The sequence below is a fragment of the Rhinatrema bivittatum genome, chromosome 11 (genome assembly GCF_901001135.1).
Source record: "Rhinatrema bivittatum chromosome 11, aRhiBiv1.1, whole genome shotgun sequence".
NCBI lineage: Eukaryota > Metazoa > Chordata > Amphibia > Gymnophiona > Rhinatrematidae > Rhinatrema > Rhinatrema bivittatum.
Genome location: NC_042625.1, coordinates 36,109,370 through 36,131,987, shown reverse-complemented (window position 1 = coordinate 36,131,987; position 22,618 = coordinate 36,109,370). Strand labels below are relative to the sequence as shown.

Sequence of the window (22,618 nt, the reverse complement as noted above, 5' to 3'; positions counted from 1 at the left end):
TCCAGCAGCCATGTCTTCCGTGGCTGCCATACCAGGCTAGTTATTGGTATTAGGCCCAAAGGTTCCTGGCTGAATCTGACCCAAGGTTTAGGTGATTGTTGCTTATGCCAATCAACTATTATTTTTGAGTTGGGCTGCTAAATAATACCATTCCAATTCAGGAACACTTAAACCTCCACGATTTTTGGCTAGATACAACATCTTCCTGGCCACCCTTGGTCATTTGTTCACCCATATATAACGCATAATCTTCTTCTGCCATAGTGCAATCTGTCTAGTAGGCACCCGGACTGGCAGGGTTTGAAATAGGTACATGAGTTTGGGCAATACCGTCATCTTTACTGCAGCCATGTGCCCCCACCATGAAATATGGTATCGGCTCCATTCCTCAAGATCTTTGCTGATTTTACGCCACAAGGAGTCATAATTTAGAGAGTATACATCTTGATCTGCACTAAGAAGGACCCCCAAATATTTTATATTAGTCTTACCCCATGTAAATTGAAACTCATCCCGTATAATCTTTTCCCGAGCAGCACTGACAGTAATATTTAAAATTTCGGACTTCTCCCAGTTTATGCAGAACCCTGACACACTACTAAAACTCTCCATCTCTGCAGTTAGTGCCTGTAAGGAAACAGGTGGGTCCATCAGCATGAGCAGTATATCATTAGCAAACAGTGACAGTGTCGTGGTATATCGGCCCACAGTTATCTCCTTAATGTCTTCATTCTGATGGACCCTGATTGCAAATGGCTCTAGAAATAGAGCGAAGAGAAGCGGTGAGAGTGGACAACCCTGACGCGTTCCTCTTCCTACTATGAAAGTGGGGGGAATAACCACCATTAACATCGATACAAGCCCTAGGAGCGTTATACATTTGTTTAACCACTGCAAAAAATGCGCTCCAAATCCCATGCCTGCCAGGGTCTGAAACAGATAGGGCCAATGCACCATATCGAACGCTTTTTCAGCATCCACTGAAAGAGCTAAGGCTGGTATAGCGTGCTTCTTGACATACCAGATGGTGTCTAATATTTTATGAACATTATCAGCCGCCATGCATCCAGGGATGAAGCCTGCTTGATCTGGATGTACAAGCTGCGCTATAAAGCAGTTCAAGCGAGTGGCTAATATTTTGGCTAGAAGGTTTTTTTTATTTATTATTTATAAGTGTTTACAATAATTAAACAAAGAATACACTTTGTATAAAGCATGGTTTTAGTAGTAACAAGTATTAAATTTTTAAGTAGGAAGCTTGAGGGATATGAGGCTGATTTAGTTTTCAGACGAAGGCAGTAAGAGAAAAGGTAAAACCCGATCGTTTCACAGGGTTTTACAGAGCGCTGCTGGCTCAGAAGAAAGCATGGGCAAGACTGAGCTCTTGTCGAGAGCTGCTAAAGGAAACTCCTCCACAAGCTAGGGGCAGGGGGGCAAGGTCCAATGGCAGCGAGCCTAAGAACCATGTGGCACAGGGGAAGCATGAAGGGCAGTCCCTTAAGCCTATAAGGCACCTAGGAAGACTCAAGTTAGATTGAGGGCCATTCAAGCTCTTCCGATAGTGAGAGAAAGTGGAGGGGGGAGGGAGCTTCTCTTAAGGGCAAAGGCTCCTCTTAAAGGCAAGGCTCACAGACCTTTATCATGGGTTACAAAGTGTTTCAGTATCAAAAATCCTCAGAAGGGAGGACTGCACTAGACACAGTTAAACTACAGTATATACAGATACAAACATGTACCCACTGCTGGGGACAGAACAGATGATGTTCCTGCCAGTGATGACTGAGTGGACGTCAATGGAGTTAGTTTAATCTTGAAAAGAGACTCCATTTTGTCCAGGTGGGCACGCCTGCCCTTCGGTGTCATTTGAGCACAGCTAGGGTATCGACATACATCGTGTGATGAGCCGAGGCACAACATACAAACATCATGCGGGTCAGTAATCAACATCATACATGGCAACTCCAGGCATTTTCTAAAGCCCGTCGCCATGGCAGAAAAGACTGCCGCGAAAATGGCCGATGGCCTGCGGGAACAGAGGACAAGGTAGCAGGAACCGACTGAAGACGGTGGAAATTACTCACCGAGCGACGAGAAAACAATGTTGCTATGGGAGACCCCTATGAGGGAACTTTTTTGTGAAGAAAACTTCAAGTTTTTCCGTGAGGAAAATTAGTGAGAAAATTCTCACAGAGCCCCTAACTGCGAGGCAAACTGCAGCATGGAAAAAAAGAGACTGAAGGGAGACCCCTGTGGCTACAGGAATTATGGCATGATGGGCATGCTCAGTGTGCCAGTCAAAAGTTCTAGAAATTTTGACAGAAAAGGTTTCCATGATAGGGCGCCATCTGCTGATGTCACCCACATGTGAGGACTACCATCCTGCTTGTCCTGGGAGAACTAAGATTTTGTGTATTGTTACAGAAAGAACAGCAATATATTTTTAATTGGACTACCTTATACCTGCAGGGGTTGAACCAATATATAGAATTGGTCATAAATTTATAATGGATAAATGCATTTCAATAGTCAGTACTAACAAATGAATATGTGCGATGTGAAGATAGTTTTCTGATTGGATAAAATAGGGTAAACATCATTCTTGAATGATGCCGAATGATCAGATATAAAAGGACTTGATGTAGGGTAGTGCGCAGGCACAATGTTTTGAGTGTGGGAAGCTGCCATTATTTGAGATGAGTGCCTAACCCAGTTCTATCTCGGTGCTGCTGTCAGGTTAGTGTTTTCTGAGTAAGTATTTGCAGGATTTGACCAATTTTAGATGTGTTTGAATTTTTGTGTAGAATGTTAGGAAAATGAATTAAAATGATTTTATATTTTTGTAGATAGCTGGCGCAAGATGCTTTATTTAAAGTCATCATTGAATTTATTAGAAGCTACTTTTTACTCTGACAATGAATTAGTGAGATGTGAATAAGCCTGTTGAATAATAGGCAGTTTAATATGTCTGTAGATGATATATATTATATACAATTTTTTTATGCTTTTTGATATGACTATTTCCATTTTTAGAAGACATATAAATAATGATTTTCTGATATTTGGGGCAGCTATCATGAGACAATTCAATTAATGTCCCTGAGCATGAAGTACAATCAATGAGCAGCGTGTTGGATGTTTTGAATAAATCAGAGTTTTTGTGCAATGTACATGCATTGTGGCGATATTATGAAGACATGAGAATTGTATCAACGATAGAAACATATATCGATGTTTACATCCTCTGATGAAGCTGTTGGCGAAACAAGGGCCTGTTGTTGGGTACTGGGTATATAGGAACTTTGTAACAGAATATATGTAAAAAGTCTGGCAATTTTTATATGCATGTGATATATGTATGTTTGTGGTTTTCTGTGTGTGTAGAATTGATGCATTAATTTCAATGTTTACCTACTATGGGTTTTTTTTGAAGGGAACAATTTGTATATGATTAAATTGTATTAAAAAATGTTTAATATTGGTTTTGCAATGAATGCTTAAAGTATACATACACATAGTTGATATTTTTTAATAATTTTCCCCCCCTATAGACACAGGATGAAAAGACTTAGTAAATCTTTAATATAAACTTGAAATTTGGAATCTGTTTTTTAACAATTGTATTCAGTTTCACCTACTAGACTTAGAAAGCAGTAAAGAGAGCATTACCTCACTAAGATCAGGTGACCCTCTTTTCAGCTCTCCAGCCATTACCAGCACAGATTTTAGGGCTCGAAGTCCAAAATCGTAATGATGTTGTTTGGAAAGTTGTTCCCTTGCAAGCTTATATAGCACTGTCATCTTTTTGGCAAGTTTCTGAAAAAGCAAATTAATTAAAAGCAAGGCAAGGTTCTTTAAAGTTTTGAGTCTTTTATTAGAAGGTGACTCTGTGGTAAAACTTTCGTGTGCTCTAGCAGGTGTCAGTGCTACTGTTCACCAAGAGATCAATATTCAAAAGATTTATGCAGGGAAGAACCTGGACAAAGAAGGTTGGTGTATTTTTAAAAGGGAAGATTTATGTGAGTAAAAGCAGAGAAATCTGTTTTTTTCTTTTTCTATGCTACACCATCCCTAAACAATGGGAATGATGTCACAAAGGAAAGTTGTGTGCTATGCCTCCATCTGCTGTAGGAGGCCAAAACCCATTCATCTGGACTGGTGTAACAGGGTGAAATGGACTTGGCTTTTACCCACATAAATCTTCCCTTTTAAAAATATGCCCACCCACCCTTCCTTGTCTAGGTTAACTTTATTCGTGCAAATCTTTTGTGCAAACTATGTTATTTGGACAAAAACAGGATGGGGCTGAAGGTGTGGCAAGAGCAGGCTAATATATTTAGTTGGATAGTACCATATTGACAGCTATCCAGCTAAAGTTGTGCAAACAAGTCAGTCCACACAAATAGCAAGTCTAAAGTTATCTGGATAATTTTGCCTCAGATAATTAGTGGAAAACGTTTCCAGGTAAATTACACTGAATACCCAGATAAAGTTATCCAAATGGCTTACCTGTTTGCTAGCTTAAGGCCTGATTTTAAACCCCACCCCCCCCCCGTGTTAAAAATGGGGGTTTCACACGCGACTGGGCCTTGTGTGCGCTGCGTGCATTTTAGAAGAGGCCCAGCCACACATGTAACCCCTGTTACGCACACAAGAGCCAGGCCTCTATCAAGGAACAGTCCTGGGGGCGAGGAGGGGCAGTCCGAGGGAGGGGAGGGGGAGGAGCTGGAGGCCACCGGTACAGCAGCCATTTGCCACTGTGCTGGGGTATCGTGCGCCGGCAGGCACAACTTACACCAGCTCAGGAGCTGGCGTAAGTTCCGAAATAAAGAAATCTACAAAAGGTAGGGCCTTCAAAGGGGTCGGGGAGGAGAGGGGAAGAGGGAGAGAGGGTAGGTAGGGGGGCGGGGGAGGAAAGTTCCCTCCCAGTCCGCTCCTTAATTTGGAGGGAACTGGTGGAGGCCCAATCTCATCGCCGCACATAAACTTGGGAAATCTACCCACCTGTGCCCGCTGGACTGGATTTTATAACATGTGCACGCCCATGGGCACATGCGCGTACTTTTTAAAAATCTACCCGTTTCTGAATATGAACCTCCAAAGAATTTTTCTCATAGCAGAATGGAATTTTGACAGTAAGACAGAAAGGAGAATAGACTACAATATCTATTCTCAAAGAAGCGGTTTCCTTACTTATAGAAACATAGAAACATAGAAATGACGGCAGAAGAAGACCAAACGGCCCATCCAGTCTGCCCAGCAAGCTTCACACGTTTTTTTCTCTCATACTTATCTGTTTCTCTTAGCTCTTGGTTCTATTTCCCTTCCACCCCCACCATTGAAATATCTAGCTTGATTAGTTAGGGGTAGTATGGGTAGTAACCGCCGCAATAAGCAAGCTACACCCATGCTTATTTGTTTTACCCAGACTATGTTATACAGTCCTTATTGGTTGTTTTTCTTCTCCCCTGCTGTTGAAGCAGGGAGCTATGCTGGAAATGCGTGATGTATCAGTCTTCTCCCATGCCGTTGAAGCAGAGAGCCATGCTGGATATGCATCAAAAGTGAAGTATCGGACACAATTGGTTTGGGGTAGTAACCGCCGTAACAAGCCAGCTACTCCCCACTTTGTGAGTGCGAACCCTTTTTTCTTCTCCCCTGCCGTTGAAGCAGAGAACTATGCTGTATATGCATTGAAGGTGAAGCATCAGGCTTATTTGGTTTGGGGTAGTAACCGCCGTAACAAGCCAGCTACTCCCCTCTTTGTGAGCTGTAGTCAGCCCTTAAAATGTTATCTACCTGTGAAATACTTATATTCAAAAGGCAAAATACTTACTAAAAAATATAATTAAAATATGGTAGCAAGCTGATTTTTTCTGTCGGTTCAGCAGTTTCCTCCTCTTCCTTTTTGAGATTCCAGCTCAATCATGGGATAATCTGCAACCACCCAGTGATTTTTTCCCTATTTTATATCCTGTCTCAAGCTACTTTAGTTCAGTCATTGCAGCAACAGCCTTGGCCGGAGGACACCCAGGTAGATTTCTTCCAGGTTTCTGAAATCTTGGACCCTAAAATTCAGCCACTAGGTATCATCATTGTGTGTTGATTATTCCACCCTTGGCTTCCCATCCCAGAGATGTGAATACTGCTTCTGCAACATCCCCTGTGTCCTGACCAACCTGGGAAGTGGAAGATCTAAACTCAGGTCCTTCCATGCCACTAAGCAAAGAGATTCCTCCTAAGCTTAGGTAGGATTGCTCTTGCAGACAATTCAAACATAATTTCAATGAATGAGTGTCATTAATTTAGTAAATTAAATTTACAAAGAAGCATAATTTGAATAATATACATAAACATTTCAAAAACTGGATCATGCTGATAGTTAACTCTCCACAATTCTCTTCAGTCTTTCTGGTTTAACCTCCAGTCCATCTCTGGCCTGAACACCTCTTTACCATTTATTATTATTCTCATTTCTCATTTATATTTTGAAAGACATGAGGTTAGACCTCTCCTTTGATGCCCAATAATCATCTTAATGCTGTAATGAAAATACCACGCCTCAGTAATAAATAGTTATTTAAAACGTTTTTACCTTTGCCAATAGAAACCCTTCAGAAAAGAGCATAATTTCACAGATTTGCTGGAGATCTGGAACAATTACGACCACAGGCCTAAATAATGCCTTTACAGACTCGGGCAGCTCGGTTCGGCCAGCATAACCAGGATTCATTGTAATAAAGATTCCCATTCGTCCATCCAAAGCAATTTCTTGTCCTTCAAACTAAATAAACAATTACAGCTAATAAGTTTGACATTGTTTTCTGGGATACAGGAAACCCACTCTAGATTTTGTGATTTATATTAATGATCAGAAAATATTAAGTAATAGAAATATGCTCAAATCCATGCTCACCTGAAATCTTTCTAGTTGATGCATCAGGGCATTTCGAATAGTCTGTATCTGAGATGAAATTACAGAAAGTACAGAAGCATCAATACGATTGAATTCATCAAAACAGCCCCAGGCTCCACACTGAGCAAGGCCAGATAAAATTTTGCCAACTGCCTAAAAAGCCAAAAGAAGAGAAAATATATGAATTTTATTTTGCAAACAACTTTAAATATTTCCATATACATAATACATTATAAAGAAATGTTTCTATTTTATACATAAATAACTCCAGTAAAGCAAGTTTGCTCATCATAAACAGTATTTTTCATAGATAGCAGGATAAATTAGATTCATCAAAACGCTATAAATTTTGCATGAATAATGCCCGCGATAAAAAAAAAGGGGAATGGTAAGTGTCATTTTTGAGTTAAAGCAACACATGCTATTTTAGCGTTTTGCATAGGTATTTTACTGCAACGCATGTTAAATTCAACACCCAGACAGGCATTTCCTTGTTAGAGAGAGAGACACTCTTTATCAGGCTATTTATTTATTTATTTAAAATCTTTTCTATACCGTCGCTAAGTTATATACCATCGCAACGGTTTACATGTAGGCACATATTTAATGTAAGTAAAAGTGTACTATAGTACATTCTAACAGGTGCCGTCAAAGGTTCGGTTACAATATATCATTAGACCAAATAATTTTTAGAGAAGTGGGTCATGACCGAGTGTACTGAAAGTACTTTTACGGGTAAATTTATTATACATAGTGTTATCAATATGCTAGTTGTGATGTGGGGTTCATAGACTACTCTACTGTATTTTCATAAGTACTGTGTGTCGGTGTTTATCTGCTTATTCCTGAATAATTTCTATTCTCCCGTCTCCTTGTAAAATGCCTGTTTAAAAAGCCATGTTTTTAAACTTTTCTTAAATGCCTTGAGATCACTTTGTAATCTGATCTCTGGAGGCATTGTGTTCCAAATTGCGGGTCCTGCTAATGATAAGGCCCTTTCCCTCACTTGGGTTAGTCTTGCTGTTTTAACTGAAGGGTTGGTTAGGAGTGCTTTATTTGCTGATCGAAGATTTCTGTGTGGAACGTGTACCCGTAATGCTGTGTTTAGCCAGTCTGATTTCTCATCATGAATTAGTTTATGGATGGTACATAGGGTTTTGTATTTAATTCTGTGTTCAATCCGTAACCAATCTAGTTCCGCTAGGGTTTATATCACTGTAGGAGGGTCAACTAGTAACTCGAGGTGAGGTTTTGGTGGTGGTGGTCTAGGGTTTGGGGGCCAGTTTTACATTCACAGTGAGACGTACGAACAGCACAATACACATCAGTGAACATTTGATGCGATTTGGAATGAGGAAATGTATACAAAGATGAGATTTCTACAATGTTCTCTCGCCCTAGCTTGATGACTCTCTACCTGGGTACTATCAAGCTAGGGCGAGAGAACATTGTAGAAATAGCAGAGTTGCTTACCTGTAACAGGTGTTCTCCCAGGACAAAGGGATTTTAGTCCTCACATATGGAGCCCTGTCACGGACCACTTTTGTCAAAGGTTTTAGAACTTTGACTGGCACACTGAGCATGTCCAGCATGCCACTAACCCTGCAACCACCAGGTGTCCCCCTTCAGTCTCGTTTGTAGCAAAAGTACGAGCGAAAAATAAAATAATAAAACATAAGCGAACCCAACTCCGCGGGGTGGCGGGTGGGTTTCGTGAGGACTAACATCCTGCAATCCTGGGAGAACACCTGCTATAGGCAAGCAACTCTGTTTTCTCCCAGGACAAGGAAGATAGTAGTTCTCACATATGGGTGAATAGCAAGCTACAGGTTGAGTCATTCGTATGAGGAAAAGCAGCACCGAACACGTGCAACAGGCACAACTGGGGTGCTGTTGGCAAGGATGAGGCAGCCTGAAATTCACAGTGGGTTGAGATAGGACGAGTTGGGTACCTACACTGGAAAAACATTTCTTAGGATAGACTGGCCAAAGACAGAATCCTGATGCCCAGACTTGTCCAGGAAGTAGTGAGCTGCGAAGGAAAAAGGTTAGAAAAAACCTGAACGGTGCAGCTGCAAAGTTTAAAAGTGTTCAACAGGTATGGACATTGTTTAAAAATTCAATCCTAGAGGCTCAGTCCATATGTATGCCACACATTAAGAAAGGTGGAAGGAAGGCAAAATGATTACCATCATGGTTAAAAGGTGAGGTGAAAGAGGCTATTTTAGCCAAAAAAAATCCTTCAAAAATTGGAAGAAGGATCCATCTGAAGAAAATAGTATAAACATAAGTATTGTCAAGGTAAATGTAAAACATTGATAAGACAGGCAAAGAAAGAATTTGAAATGAAGTTGGCCATAGAGGCAAAAACTCATAATAAAAACGTTTTAAAATATATCCGAAGCAAAAAACCTGTGAGGGAATCGGTTGGACCATTAGATGACTGAGGGATTAAAGGGGCTCTTAGGGAAGATAAGGCCATTGCAGAAAGACTAAATTAATTCTTTACTTCTGTGTTTACTAATGAGGATGTTGGGGAGATACCAGTTCCGGGGATGGTTTTCAGGGTGATGAGTCAGACGAACCGGAGGGGGGAGCCGGCGGCAAAAGCGGCTTGCAGCGTTCCCCACCCCCGCGCAGGTCCCGGTTCTCCTGGCTCGGCCCTCATCAAATTGTGAAGTCAGGTGAGAGCCCACTGTTCTGTGCCCTCTCCAGTCACGGAGCGAGCGAAGCGAAGCATACTTTCATTGGCCTGAGCGCCCGTCAATTTGGGCGCTCCAGCCAATGAAAGCACATAGACGGGCATGCGTGACGCACACCGTGACGTCACGCGCGCCCATCTATGTGCACCCAAATTGACGGGCGCTCAGCCAATGAAAGCACATAGACGGGTGTGTGTGACGCATGCTGTGACATCACGCGTGCCCGTCCATGTGCGCCCAAATTGACGGGCGCTCAGCCAATGAAAGCATGCCCATCTATGTGCTTTCATTGGCTGGAGCGCCCGTCAATTTGGGCGCTCCAGCCAATGAAAGCACATAGACGGGTGTGACGCACGCCGTGACGTCACGCGCGCCTGTCTATGTGCTTTCATTGGCTGGAGCGCCCAAATTGACGGGTGCTCAGGCCAATGAAAGTACGCTTTGCTCGCGCCGTGACTGGAGAGGGCACAGAACAGTCGGCTCTCACCTGACTTCACAATTTGATGAGGGCCGAGCCAGGAGAACCGGGACCTGCGCAGGGGGGAACGCTGCAAGCCTCTTTCGCCACCGGCTGCCCCCTCTGGAGGGCGGCAGAGAAGAGAAGGGGCTGAAAAGCAACAAAAGGTAAGTTGGCACATGTCGAGCCACTTCGGGAGGAGGGGATTTTCGGTTTTTAGGTTTTCATGGGTTAAAGTTGGGATCCACTTCCTGGTGCCTGTCATTTCAAATGTCAGGTACCAGCGCACCCAGGATACTGTATAGGCGCTGTATTAAGCGCCTATACCGTAAAATGGGTTGCGCGGGCCTAACGCTTCACCTAACGCTTCGCAGACGCGGCTTGCATTTGCAAGCAATTTAAATAGAGTATCGAGCGGTATGTGATCAGAACTGTGTATGCGGCAAACGAGGGTGCACCCGGCACTGCCGCACTCTTTCTAACGCGGCCTTACTGTATTGACCCGAATGTGAGGTGAACATTTGGAGGGATCTCCAGGTCGCCACTCTGCAAATCTCATGAATGGGCACCGCATGCAAGTGAGCCACTGAGACTGACATGGCTCATATGGAGTGAGCCTTGACGTGATCGTCAAGCTGTAGGCCCGCCTGGGCACAGCAGAAGGAAATATAGTCCACAAGCCAATGGGATACGGTCTGCTTGGATACTATAGCCCCCAATCTATTTTTGTTGTAAAAGACAAAAAGTTGAGTGGTTAGGTGGTGAGGTGCCATCCGTTCCAAGTAAAAGGCCAGAGCCCTTTTACAATCCAGGGTGTGCAGAGCCCACTCACCTAGATGAGTGTGCGGCTTCGGAAAAAAGGAAGGCAACACAATGGATTGATTAAGATGGAACTCTGAGACCACCTTAGGAAGGAATTTTGGGTGTGTATGCAAAACCATCTTATCATGGCAAAATTTTGTATAAGGGGGATGTGACACCAGAGCTTGTAGTTCACTTACCCTGTTTGCGGAAGTAACCACAACCAAGAAGATAACTTTCCAGGATAGGTACTTTAGATCATGGGACTGCAATGGCTCAAATGGAGGTTTCATGACCTGAGACAGGATGACGTTGAGGTCTCAGGAAATGGCCAGCAGCTGAGTGGGGGGCCTAAGCTGTAGCAAGCCTTCCATGAACCTCCCCACAAGTGGATGGATGGAAATGGTAGAACCATTCTTGCCCTGAAGGTATGCTCCAATGGCCGTAGGAGCGTGGTGATTAGTACATGAGCTCATAAGTCCTGGGTAGCTTGACACCACTGGGATCGTAATGTCCACTGAGCCCTGTGCATGTGAAGTCGCGCAAACTGCGTGACATGCACCGTCGCTGCCATATGACCCAGTAACCAGAGAAATCGGTGTACTAAGACCTGGAAGCAACCGGAAACCACCCAAGCGAGAGTCACAAGGGTCTCTGCCCTTTTGTGGTAGAAAGGTCTTCGCCTGGACAGTGTCCAGCCTGGCCCCAAAAAAATTCAGTTGCAAGGACGGTTGGAGATGAGATTTTGGATAGCTGATCAGAAAGCCCAGGTTTTCCAAGATCCAGACTGTGGCCCACAGGGCATTCTGTGCCCCTGCCTGGAGTAGCTCTTGATAAGCCAATCATTGAGGTAAGGGAAGACATGGATCCCTTCGCTCTGGAGACAGGCTCTGACCATTGCCAGGCACTTGGTGAAAATGCAGGGCATGGACACAAGGCCATAGGGCAGCACCCGGTATGGATAATGCTTCCCATCTACCAGGAATCATAGATATCAGCGAGCCGCTTGAGAAATGGGGATATGGGAGTATGCGTCTTTGAGATCGAGGGAGCATAGCCAGTCTCCCGCTTTGCGGAGAGGAATCAAGGTGCCCAACGAGACCATTGTGAACTTCTCTCTGACCAGGAACTGGTTCAGAGCCCACAAGTCCAATATGGGCCGAAGCCTCCAGTTTTCTTGGGAATCAGGAAAAACCTGGAGTAGAACCCTTTTGCTTTGCTGGCCTGGTGGAACTGGCTCGACTGCCTGACGCGGTCAATGCCTGCCCACGGTCCGGTTTGGAGGAAGAGGACCAATGGCAATGCTTCCACGACTTTTCTTGAACCGACCCTATGCAACACCGGAGATATCAAAAACTGCACAAAAAGAAGAAAAAGTGCGGGTTTCACGATCACGAGGCGAAAACTTAGCGGAAAAGAAGAGACTGAAGAGGGACCCTGCGTGGACGTGCGGTTGGTGGCATGCTGGGCATGCTCAGTGTGCCAGTCAAAGTTTCTAGAAACTTTGAGAAAAGTTTTCCGTGCTGGGTTCCATCTGATGATGTCACCCATGTGTGAGGACTACCAGCCTGCTTGTCCTTGGAGAAATACAATTATAGGAAGAGGTTCACATCCCTGAAAAAAAGATGAAAAAACACTGAGGGGGCTCACGAGACAATGCCTGAGCAGGAATTCCCACATATGCTCAGCAGAGCAAAGGTTCTACTAGCTAAAATAAAGAGGTCTGTTTAGTGCCACCAGATGTGTCACCCACATGTCAATAAGCTTATTGACGGAAAAAAACTGTACTAAATTACAATTGCAGACCTGTTAATAAGGGATAGCCCAAAGTGCATCAAATATGTACCACAACATAGCAAATCCACATGGGAGAGAAGCAAATTGCTAGCAGCTGAAAGACACATATGATGAGCAGGACTTTTCTTTCTTTTTTCTTTTTTTTTAATTTCTTTATCTGCCTCTTTTCCTCAAGACATGGAACAATAAAAGCTTAGAATTCTTACTTTATAATCCATGCCTTCTCCACAGTTTGTTACTACACATAACAAACCCAGGGCCTTTGCCAGATCTTTGGTGGTCTCAGTTTTGCCAGTACCTGCTGGGCCAGCAGGAGCACCACCCAAATACATGGAGAGCGCCTATTGCCAAGAGAACACAAAGACAAAGCATAATTAGATCTCACATAATTCACTTAGAGCCAAATGTACAAACATCTCCTTTCCTCAGACAAGAAAAAGGAAAAACCCTTTAGTACAGCCATCCTTTAATCATACAGAGGTTGATTTTGAGAAGGTTTGTCTGGCTAAGATAGGAAAATTAGTTTCTTACCTGATAATTTTCGTTCCTGTAGTACCAAGGATCAGTCCAGGACACCTGGGTTGTGACTCCGCACCAGTAGATGGAGACAGATTAAAACTTGTGGGCGGAGCCATATATAAGCCCCTGTGCCAGTCACAGCCCCTCAGTCATACGTAATGTCAAAGTAGAAAAATCCAAAAGCCAACATAGCTAACCATAGAAACTTACTAAGTAAAATAACTCCAACACCCCTACAGGAAAAACAGACTCTCCAACCGGGAGAGCGAACAAAAGAAGGGGTCAGCGTATTAAAAAACAACAATGAGCGGACTCTCCATTACTATAGCGCCACACTGCGGGCGGGATCCTGGACTGATCCATGGTACTACAGGAACGAAAATTATCAGGTAAGAAACTAATTTTCCTTTCCCTGTACGTACCAGGATCAGTCCAGGACACCTGGGATGTACCAGAGCTAAGTTATCGAGGGTGGGAAGCAGAGAGTCCCGCTCGGAGTACCCTCTCTCCAAATCCCCCAGCATCAGTAGCTTGAACATCCAATCGGTAATGTTTAATGAAGGTATGCAACGATTTCCAGGTAGCCGCCCTGCAAATCTCTTGAGGCGACACCTGAGAAGATTCCGCCCAGGACGCCGCATGAGATCTCGTCGAATGAGCTCGAAGACCCACTGGCGGTGTTTTACCGCGCAGAATGTACGCGGAACCAATGGCCTCCTTGAGCCAACGGGCGATCGTTGTGCGGGACGCCGCAGAACCTTTCTTCGGACCCGACGTCAACACAAACAGATGATCCATTAAACGAAAAGAATTTGTGACCTCTAGATAGCGAAGAAGAGACCTCCGCACATCTAGTTTTCTCAAATCCCTCAACTTCGGGTCGGAAGAATCACCAACCGCGAAAGCGGGAAGTTCAATCGATTGATTCAAATGAAAAGCCGATACGACCTTAGGCAAGAAAGAGGGAACGGTCCGCAAGGAAACCCCTGAATCAGAAAAGCGCAAGAAGGGCTCTCTGCAGGATAGAGCTTGCAACTCAGAAACCCGGCGAGCCGAAGCAATGGCTACCAGGAATACAGTCTTTAACGTGAGATCTTTGATCGTAGAATGCTTCAGAGGCTCAAAAGGAGCTGAGCATAAGGACGAGAGCACCCAGTTGAGGTTCCAAGAAGGACAAGGGAGCCGCAAAGGAGGACGGAGGTGTTTCGCCCCCCGAAGGAAACGGGAGATATCCGGGTGGAGAGCCAGGGAGACTCCCCGAATCTTACCACGCAAACAACCAAGCGCCGCGACTTGGACCCGTAGGGAACTGCACGCTAAGCCTTTGGCCAGTCCAGCCTGGAGAAAAGCCAAAATATCGGGAATAGCAGCGGAAGTGGGATTAAGACCCCGCTCCACGCACCACTCCTCAAAGACTACCCAGACTCGAACATAAGCCAGAGACCTAGATTGTTTTCTGGATCTCAGCAACGTGGCAACTACCGCGTCCGAGTAACCTTTTTGCTTCAACCGATACCTCTCAAAAGCCATGCCGCGAGACAGAAGTGATCCGCATCCTCCAAACAGACGGGACCCTGACGAAGGAGCCCCGGAAACCCCTGTAGACGAAGGGGTGCCGCCACCGACAATTGGACCAGGTCCGCAAACCACGGACGGCGCGGCCACTCCGGCGCCACCATGATCACGTTGGACGGGTGCAATTCTATGCGCCGCAGTATCTTGCCGATCATGGGCCACGGTGGGAACACATACAGTAGCACCTCCGCCGGCCAGGGAAGTGCTAACGCGTCGACCCCTTCTGCTCCTCTTTCTCGGCGTCGACTGAAAAATCTCGGAGCCTTTGAGTTGTTCCACGTGGCCATGAGATCCATGTGGGGCGTTCCCCAAGTCCTGCAAATGAGAAGAAACGCTTCTTCCGCTAGCTCCCACTCTCCGGGATCTAGGTGGTGTCGGCTGAGGAAGTCCGCCTGGACATTGTCGGCTCCTGCTATGTGAGACGCAGCGAGATCGCTGAGATGCCGCTCTGCCCAGGCCATCAAGGAACATGCTTCCTCTGCTACTTGAGGACTTTTCGTCCCGCCCTGGCGATTGATGTAAGCCACGGTGGTAGCGTTGTCCGACAATACTCGGATCGCCTTTCCTCGTACAAGGGGTAGAAAAGCTTGCAATGCCAGACGGACCGCCCTGAACTCTAGGCGGTTGATAGACCACCGGGTCTGATCTTCTGACCACAGACCCTGAACCGATTTCTCTTGGCAAACTGCACCCCAACCGGAAAGACTGGCATCCGTGGTCACCACTGTCCAGTTGGGAAGAAGAAGAGATACTCCACAGGAGAGATGTTTGGAATCCAGCCACCAGCCCAGGCTGGAGCGCACCTGATTCTCGAGAGGCAGTGGAAGATAATATTCCTCTGAAATCGGTTTCCAGCGGGACAACAATGAAGACTGCAGTGGCCGCAGGTGAGCGAACGCCCAAGGGACTAACGCCAGCGTTGAGGCCATAGATCCGAGAACTGTCAGGTAATCGCAGACTCGCGGACGGTGTTGAGACAAAAGACGTCGTACCTGAGACTGTAGTTTGCATATCCGATCCTGAGAGAGAATCACTCTGCCCCGTTTTGTGTCGAAAACGGCTCCAAGGTACTCCAAGGACTGAGTGGGTTCCAGATGACTCTTGTTGTAGTTGACCACCCAGCCGAGGGACTGCAAGAATTGTAGCACCCTTGATACCGCTTGCCGACACAGGCTCTCTGACTTCGCCCGAATCAGCCAGTCGTCGAGGTAAGGGTGAACCAGGAGGCCTTCCCGACGTAAGTGCGCCGCCACTACCACCATCACTTTCGTGAATGTCCGAGGCGCTGTCGCCAGGCCGAACGGAAGAGCCCGGAACTGGAAGTGTCTGCCCAGAATGCAAAACCGCAGGAACCGCTGGAAGGCTGGCTGGATGCCCACATGAAGGTATGCTTCTGTGAGATCTAGTGACGCAAGGAATTCGCCTGGCCGCACTGACGCGATCACCGAACGAATGGTTTCCATCTTGAAGTGAGGGACCCGAAGACATCTGTTGACTCCTTTCAGATCCAGTATGGGTCGGAAAGTGCCGTCCTTCTTGGGAACTATGAAGTAAATGGAGTACCGGCCCTTGCCGTACTGATCGGCCGGAACTGGAGAGATGGCCCCCAAGCTTTCTAGTCTTCGGATGGTGTCTAGCACTGCCGCCTTCTTCTTGGGATCCTTGCAAGGCGAGACCAGGAACTTGTCCGCTGGGATGCGAGCAAAATCTAACTCGTAACCGTGTCTTATCACGTCGAGGACCCACTGATCCGACGTCATGCTGGCCCATACCCCGAGAAATAAGGATAGACGCGCCCCCACGTTTGGGACAGCGTGCTGAGGGCGCGACGAGGGATGGGCCGGCCGAACTTCATTGCGAAGGTTTGGAACCCGTACCCGACGGGGCTCCTCCTTGCCTGCCAAAGCGTTTGCCCCGAAAGGACTGCTGCCAGTGAGTGTTTCGAGAAGAGGCCGGCCTGTACGAAGGTCCGGTGGATCTTTGCGGCCTGGACTTCCGGGGACCCCGGAAACAGGCTCTGCCAGAAAACGAAGAGCGCGACCGGGTCCTATCCTCTGGCAGCCTAAACGCTCGGTTCTCACCCAGGGAAACCATCAAGTCATCTAATTCCTTACCAAACAGCAATTTCCCTTTGAAGGGCAATGCCCCGAGGTGAGCCTTGGACAAACCATCCGCCGCCCAGTTGCGCAGCCAAAGGAGGCGGCGTGCCGACACCGCTGCCACCATGGATCTAGCTGAAGTGCGTAAAAGATCATGGAGCGCATCGGCCCCATATGCGATAGCTGCTTCCAACCTATCTGCTTGGGAAGCCTCCTCCGGAGAGAGACCTGCATTCGCCTGCAGTACCTGGGCCCAGCGCAAACTAGCTCGCATAGCGAAGTTCGTGCAAATGGCAGCTCGCACTCCCAAGGCGGAAACCTCAAAAATCTTTTTGAGCTGTACCTCCAACTTTCGGTCTTGAATATCCCGGAGGGCCGTCACTCCCGTGACAGGGATGGTAGACCTCTTCGTGACAGCGGACACCGCCGAATCCACTTTTGGAAGTCGGAGGAGCTCCAGCGCCTCCTCCGGTAAAGGATAGAGTTTATCCATGGCCTTACTGACTTTCAAACCTAACTCCGGAGTATCCCATTCCTTGAAAAGGATATCCGTGGACAAGAAATGAAAAGGGAAGGCGACCGCCGGTCCTGTGAGGCCGAGAAGAACAGGATCCATATTCGCCTCCTGGCGGACCACCACCGGAGGAGCTTCAATTCCCAATTCATGGAGAATGGCCGGGATGAGAAGTGCCAGTTCCTCTCTGCGGAATAGCCGCACCACCTTGGGGTCATCCCCTTCTGCAGCCTGTGCAGCTTTCTCTGCAATGGGCTGTGCAGTACCATCCACTGCTGCCTTCCCGGCCCCCGTCAGGGGCTCCTCGGCGGACTCCGTATCATCCTCAGGGGAATCCTCGGGATCCGATTCCTGCGGCACCCCCCTGGGAGGCCGCTTCCCCCGGGACGCACCGTGGGCAATCTCCGCGCCCTTCCTGGTCTTCTTTTTCCGTGGAGGGGACCCGTGGTCGGCCGCACGCGAGCCATTCCCCCGGATGCGCTTGCTGCGCTTGTATTTGAGGACTTTGCGCAGCAACAGCGCAAAATCCTCAGAAAAATCACCAGAATCCGAGGAATCACTCTCGGAAGCCTCCCGGGACCGAAGCCCCTCCGAGGGAACCTCCCCCGCCGTGACACGCTGTGGGGAAAGCGCAGGAGGAAAGGAAGAGGCCCCCACCGTTTCCCGCGAAATTTCCCGGCCGGTGGCCAAGATGGCCGCCACTCCCGCACTAACCGGGAAAAGATCCTGAGGCCTGTCAGCGGAGCTACCACCGCGCGACGGCGAACGCACGACCCGGGAACGAGCCCCCCGCGTCGCTACCGAGGGTCCCTCATCACCCGGGACGCAGGCTGAACAAAGGCTGTCCCTAGAGAGACGCGCGCGCGCCGAGCCGCAGGCCCTGCACTGTGCAGCACGCGGCATGCTGGCGAAAACGCGGGAGAAAAACGGGGCCGCGGCGAAAAAATTACCACAAAAATTAAAAAATTTAAAATAAACAAACAGAGCAATTCGACGACCTCCCCCCTGCCAATGACGCCCCCCCACCGAGAAAAACGGAGCGGCGACACCAGGTAACAGAGAGCCGCAAAAACAAAAGTAAAAATTATATATTTTTTTTTTTTTACAAACAAAAACGCTGTCCCTGGTTCTGAAAAGCCCTTATTCCTGCAGGGGTGAGTGAACCAGGCTCCCTGGTGTCACCCCTGACGCTGCCACTAGCTTAGCCGGGTCCTCAACCCTGGCAGCGGCCTCAACCGGGGGAGGGTAGTCCCCTCAGGACCTCTCAACTCCCCTGGGAGGCAGGGCACCCGGGACTAAGAGATTAAAAGAAAAAAACCCCAATTTGGTATATAAACAACTAAGCCTAATAGAAAAGCCTAGCCAAAATTCAAACCTGACTAACACCAACACCAGAATCAGGTCAGGCAGAGCTGTGACTGGACCTGCACCATCTACTGGAGACAGAGTAAGACTGAGGGGCTGTGACTGGCCCACAAGTTTTAATCTGTCTCCATCTACTGGTGCGGAGTCACAACCCAGGTGTCCTGGACTGATCCTGGTACGTACAGGGAAAGAGGTTTAGCCAGACAAACCAGGGGATTTGAATATCCTGTTGTGCTGACCAGGTTAGATTTATCCCAAAAATATTTTAGCTGGATAAATCAAAGATGCTTCAAGGGTGGGCCAAACTTAGGGGGTTATTTTCTAAACCCTTATCGCGTGCGTTAGGGCCTTTTCGCATGCGATATGATGCAAATTAGGGGGAGGGGTGGAGTCAGTGGTGTTTTCGCTGCTGGTGATAATGTTACTAATATTATCGTCGGCAGTAGCATGCCAAATAACTACACCTTTTATGGTGTCGCTATACAGTGCTAAAGCCAGCACACCACAGTGGTGTGAAGGCTGCGGGCTTTCGCAGGCCTGCCCCCCCCGCTCCCCGTTTTCACAGGATTCACCATTCTGCGAAAGAATGGTGAATCCAGGCCTTAGCTGGATAACCTACCCAAATAATTCCAATATTTAGAGCTAACCAGGAAAGTCAGGGTTCAAATCCCACTGTTGCTCCTTGTGGCATTCAGCAAGTCAATTCACCCTACATTGCCTCAGGTACAAACTTAGGCCTAGATTTACTAAGAAGTGATAAAGCGATATTGCGACTTAACCAGCATATGACATGCGTTAAATGTTATTATGCAAAATTGTGGCACTGTCGTATGAAGATTTTCTCCCCCTATGGAAATAAGAAGAAATTATGTCCTACCTGTTAATTTCCTTTACTTCTACTACACCAGTCCAGAGCCTATGGATACATCCTCTCATCTAGCACAAAGAGAGGCAGAGTTCTAAAAATTTATTTTTTTTTAAATAAATGACATCACTAGAAATAAGTGATTAGAACACATGCATCCAGTTTACTGATGTTAAAGCTAAAATGAACAAACAAAAGAAATATCGTGAAAAAATAGCAAGTTTTAAAAATTAATCTTATAGTGCCACAGTCGAAATGCTGAAAAAATGTTATAATAAATAAAATGAATATTCACAATTCTGATTTGAAGGAAACCAAGGCCAAATGCAACCAACAGTAAAAATGAATACACTCAAAATAATCTGATTAGAAATCTTATCTTCAAATATAAAGGGCGGGGTTCTGGACTGGTGTAGCAGAAGTAAAGGAAAGGAAATTAACAGGTAAGACATAATTTCTCCTTCCATTGCCTTCTGCTCCACCAGTCCCAAACCTATGGGAAATACCAAAGCCCATCTAAGAGTGGGTGAATAATAATCCTGCTTTTAAGACAGACAAACCAAAATTGGCATCTTGTTTTGCAAGAAGATCCCACCTATAACGTTTTGCAAATGTTCCAAAGACGTCCATGTTGCAGCCTTACATATTTCCAATGGACTTAACCAAACATATTTCAGCCCATGACAAGGCTTGCACTCGATTTGAATGGGCTTTAATCATATTAGGAACCATTTTATCTTGTAACAAATAAGCAGAAGAGATAATATTCTTCATCCACCTAGCTATTGAAGATTTTGAAGCCGATTCTCCCTTACGTGGTTCACAAAAATTAACAAATAACCTTTCAGACTTTCGAAAAACTTTAGTTTTCTCAAGGTAAAATTTTAAGCATCTTCTGACATCTAATAATCTTAATGAATTTAGACCTTCCTTACACTCACTCCTGTTAAATGCAGGTAGAACAAGATGCTGATTCACTTGAAAAAGAGATACTACCTTAGCTAAAAAGGAAGGAATAGGCCTCAGAATTACCAAATTCTTAGTAAATCTCAAAAAAGGAGATTCACATGATAAAGCCTGTAATTCTGAAATTCTTCTTGCAGAAGTAATTGCCACCAAAAAGACTGTTTTAAGAGTTAAATCTTTAATTGAAGATTCGCCTAAAGGTTCAAAGGAAGGTTTAGTTAGAGCCTGCAGAACTAAATTTAAACTTCATTGAGGAAAAACAGATCTAATCGGAGGACGCAAATGTTTCACCCCACTTAGAAAACTAGCAATATCCCTATGGAAAGTGATCAAATTACATTTAATTTTCCCCTGAAAACATGAAATGGCATCTAACTGTACTTTCAAAGAGTTTAAGGCTAAACATTTATCTAAACCAGATTTAAAAAGCTGGAATATCTTTTATTTGTGCTTTCCATGCAGATACATTTCTTTCCTTGCAAAATTCCTCAAATATGCACCAAACTCTTATATAAGACAGAGAAGTAGAATTCTTTCTAGCGTGTAACATTGTACTAATTACCGAAGGGGAGTAATATCTCTTTACTAGCCTTGCCCTTTCAATAGCCATGCCATAAGCAAGAATTATATTGAATCCTCCATCTCTACAGGACCCTGATGTAGAAGACCTTTGATTTGCGGCAAGAGAAGAGGCTGGTCTACTAACAGTCTTCTTAAGTCTACATACCATGGTCTTCTTGGCCAATCAGGGGCTACTAGCACCACTAACACTCTCTCTCTCTATCTTCCTTAACACTCGAGCTATTAGAGGCCATGGGAGAAAGAGGTACAGAAGATTGTATCCCTTCCAACTCTGTTGAAAGGCATCTATTGTTTCTCTGTTCACTTCTCTGTGGCGACTGAAAACCCTCTTACCTTTTTGTTTTGATTGGAAGCCATTAGATCTAACTGATATGGCCCCCATTTCTGTACTATCTCAAATAGGCCTCCTGACATAATTCCCATTCTCCAGGATCTATTACATTCCGACTTAGATAATCTGCTTGAACATTGACCTGCCCTGCTACGTACTGAGCTGTTAACTGAAGCAAATGATTCTCGGTCCACACAAACAAGCGATCTGTCTATTCCAGAACACCCTCACTGCATGTTCCTCCCTGCTTGTTTATATATGCTACTGCTATCGCTTAAAACTTTTACTGCCTTTCCCTGAAGATAAGGCTAAAAATGCAGTAGAGCCAGTCTGATAGCCCTGGTCTCTAAACGATTTATTGGCCACTGTGACTCGCTTTGATTCCACATTTTCTGAGTATAAAGATTCTTGGATCTGACTACTCATTCCAAGAATCTTTATACTCAGAAAATGTGGAATCAGTTAGGCCCAAACTGGACTTTCCAAAGGCATTCCCTTTTTTAAATTTGGCGTATGAGTCCACCAAGTCAGAGACTCTCAAATTGTGTCGGGTAAAGGAAGACCCCCATGGTAACCCTGAACTTGTGGATTACATCTGGAAAGGAGCAAAATCTGTAGAGGTTTCATATGGGCTCTTGCCCAAGGCACTAACTCTATGGTTGAAGCCATTGACCCTAAAAGTTGAAGATAATGCCAAGCAGTTGATGCTTGCTTTGCAGAGAACTCTCTCACCTGGGCTCAAAGCTTTAACATTCTTTTCTGTGGAAGGTATACCATACCACCTTCTGAATCGAACAGTGCCATTAGATGTTCCTACTTCTGGGAAGGCCGTAAATGACTTTTTGAAAAATTGATTATCCAACCTAGACTCTGAAGTAATGAGACTACCTTTTCCATTGAAACTATCCCTTTGGAACAAGATTTGGCTCTTATTAACCAATTGTCCAAAATATGGATGAATTAAAATTCCCTTTCTTCTTAAAAAGGCAGCTACCACCACCATCACTCTTTGTAAAAGGTTCTTGGCACTGTCACTAAACCAAAAGGAAGGGCAACAAACTGAAAATGTTGGCCAATTATACAAAAATGAAGACATTTCTGAAATTCTTGTTTCATTGGAATATGAAAATAG

At 45.6% G+C, this 22,618-nt stretch overlaps 1 protein-coding gene across 1 annotated transcript in view; it reads right to left on the bottom strand.

The window, feature by feature from the left end:
• DNAH10 (dynein axonemal heavy chain 10) overlaps positions 1–22,618 on the bottom strand; it is a 952,322-nt gene that overhangs the window by 469,685 nt on the left and 460,019 nt on the right. Inside the window, 4 exon segments of the mRNA XM_029571350.1 lie at positions 3,667–3,813; positions 6,593–6,781; positions 6,914–7,066; positions 12,877–13,011. Coding sequence (XP_029427210.1) covers positions 3,667–3,813; positions 6,593–6,781; positions 6,914–7,066; positions 12,877–13,011 — 624 coding nt within the window.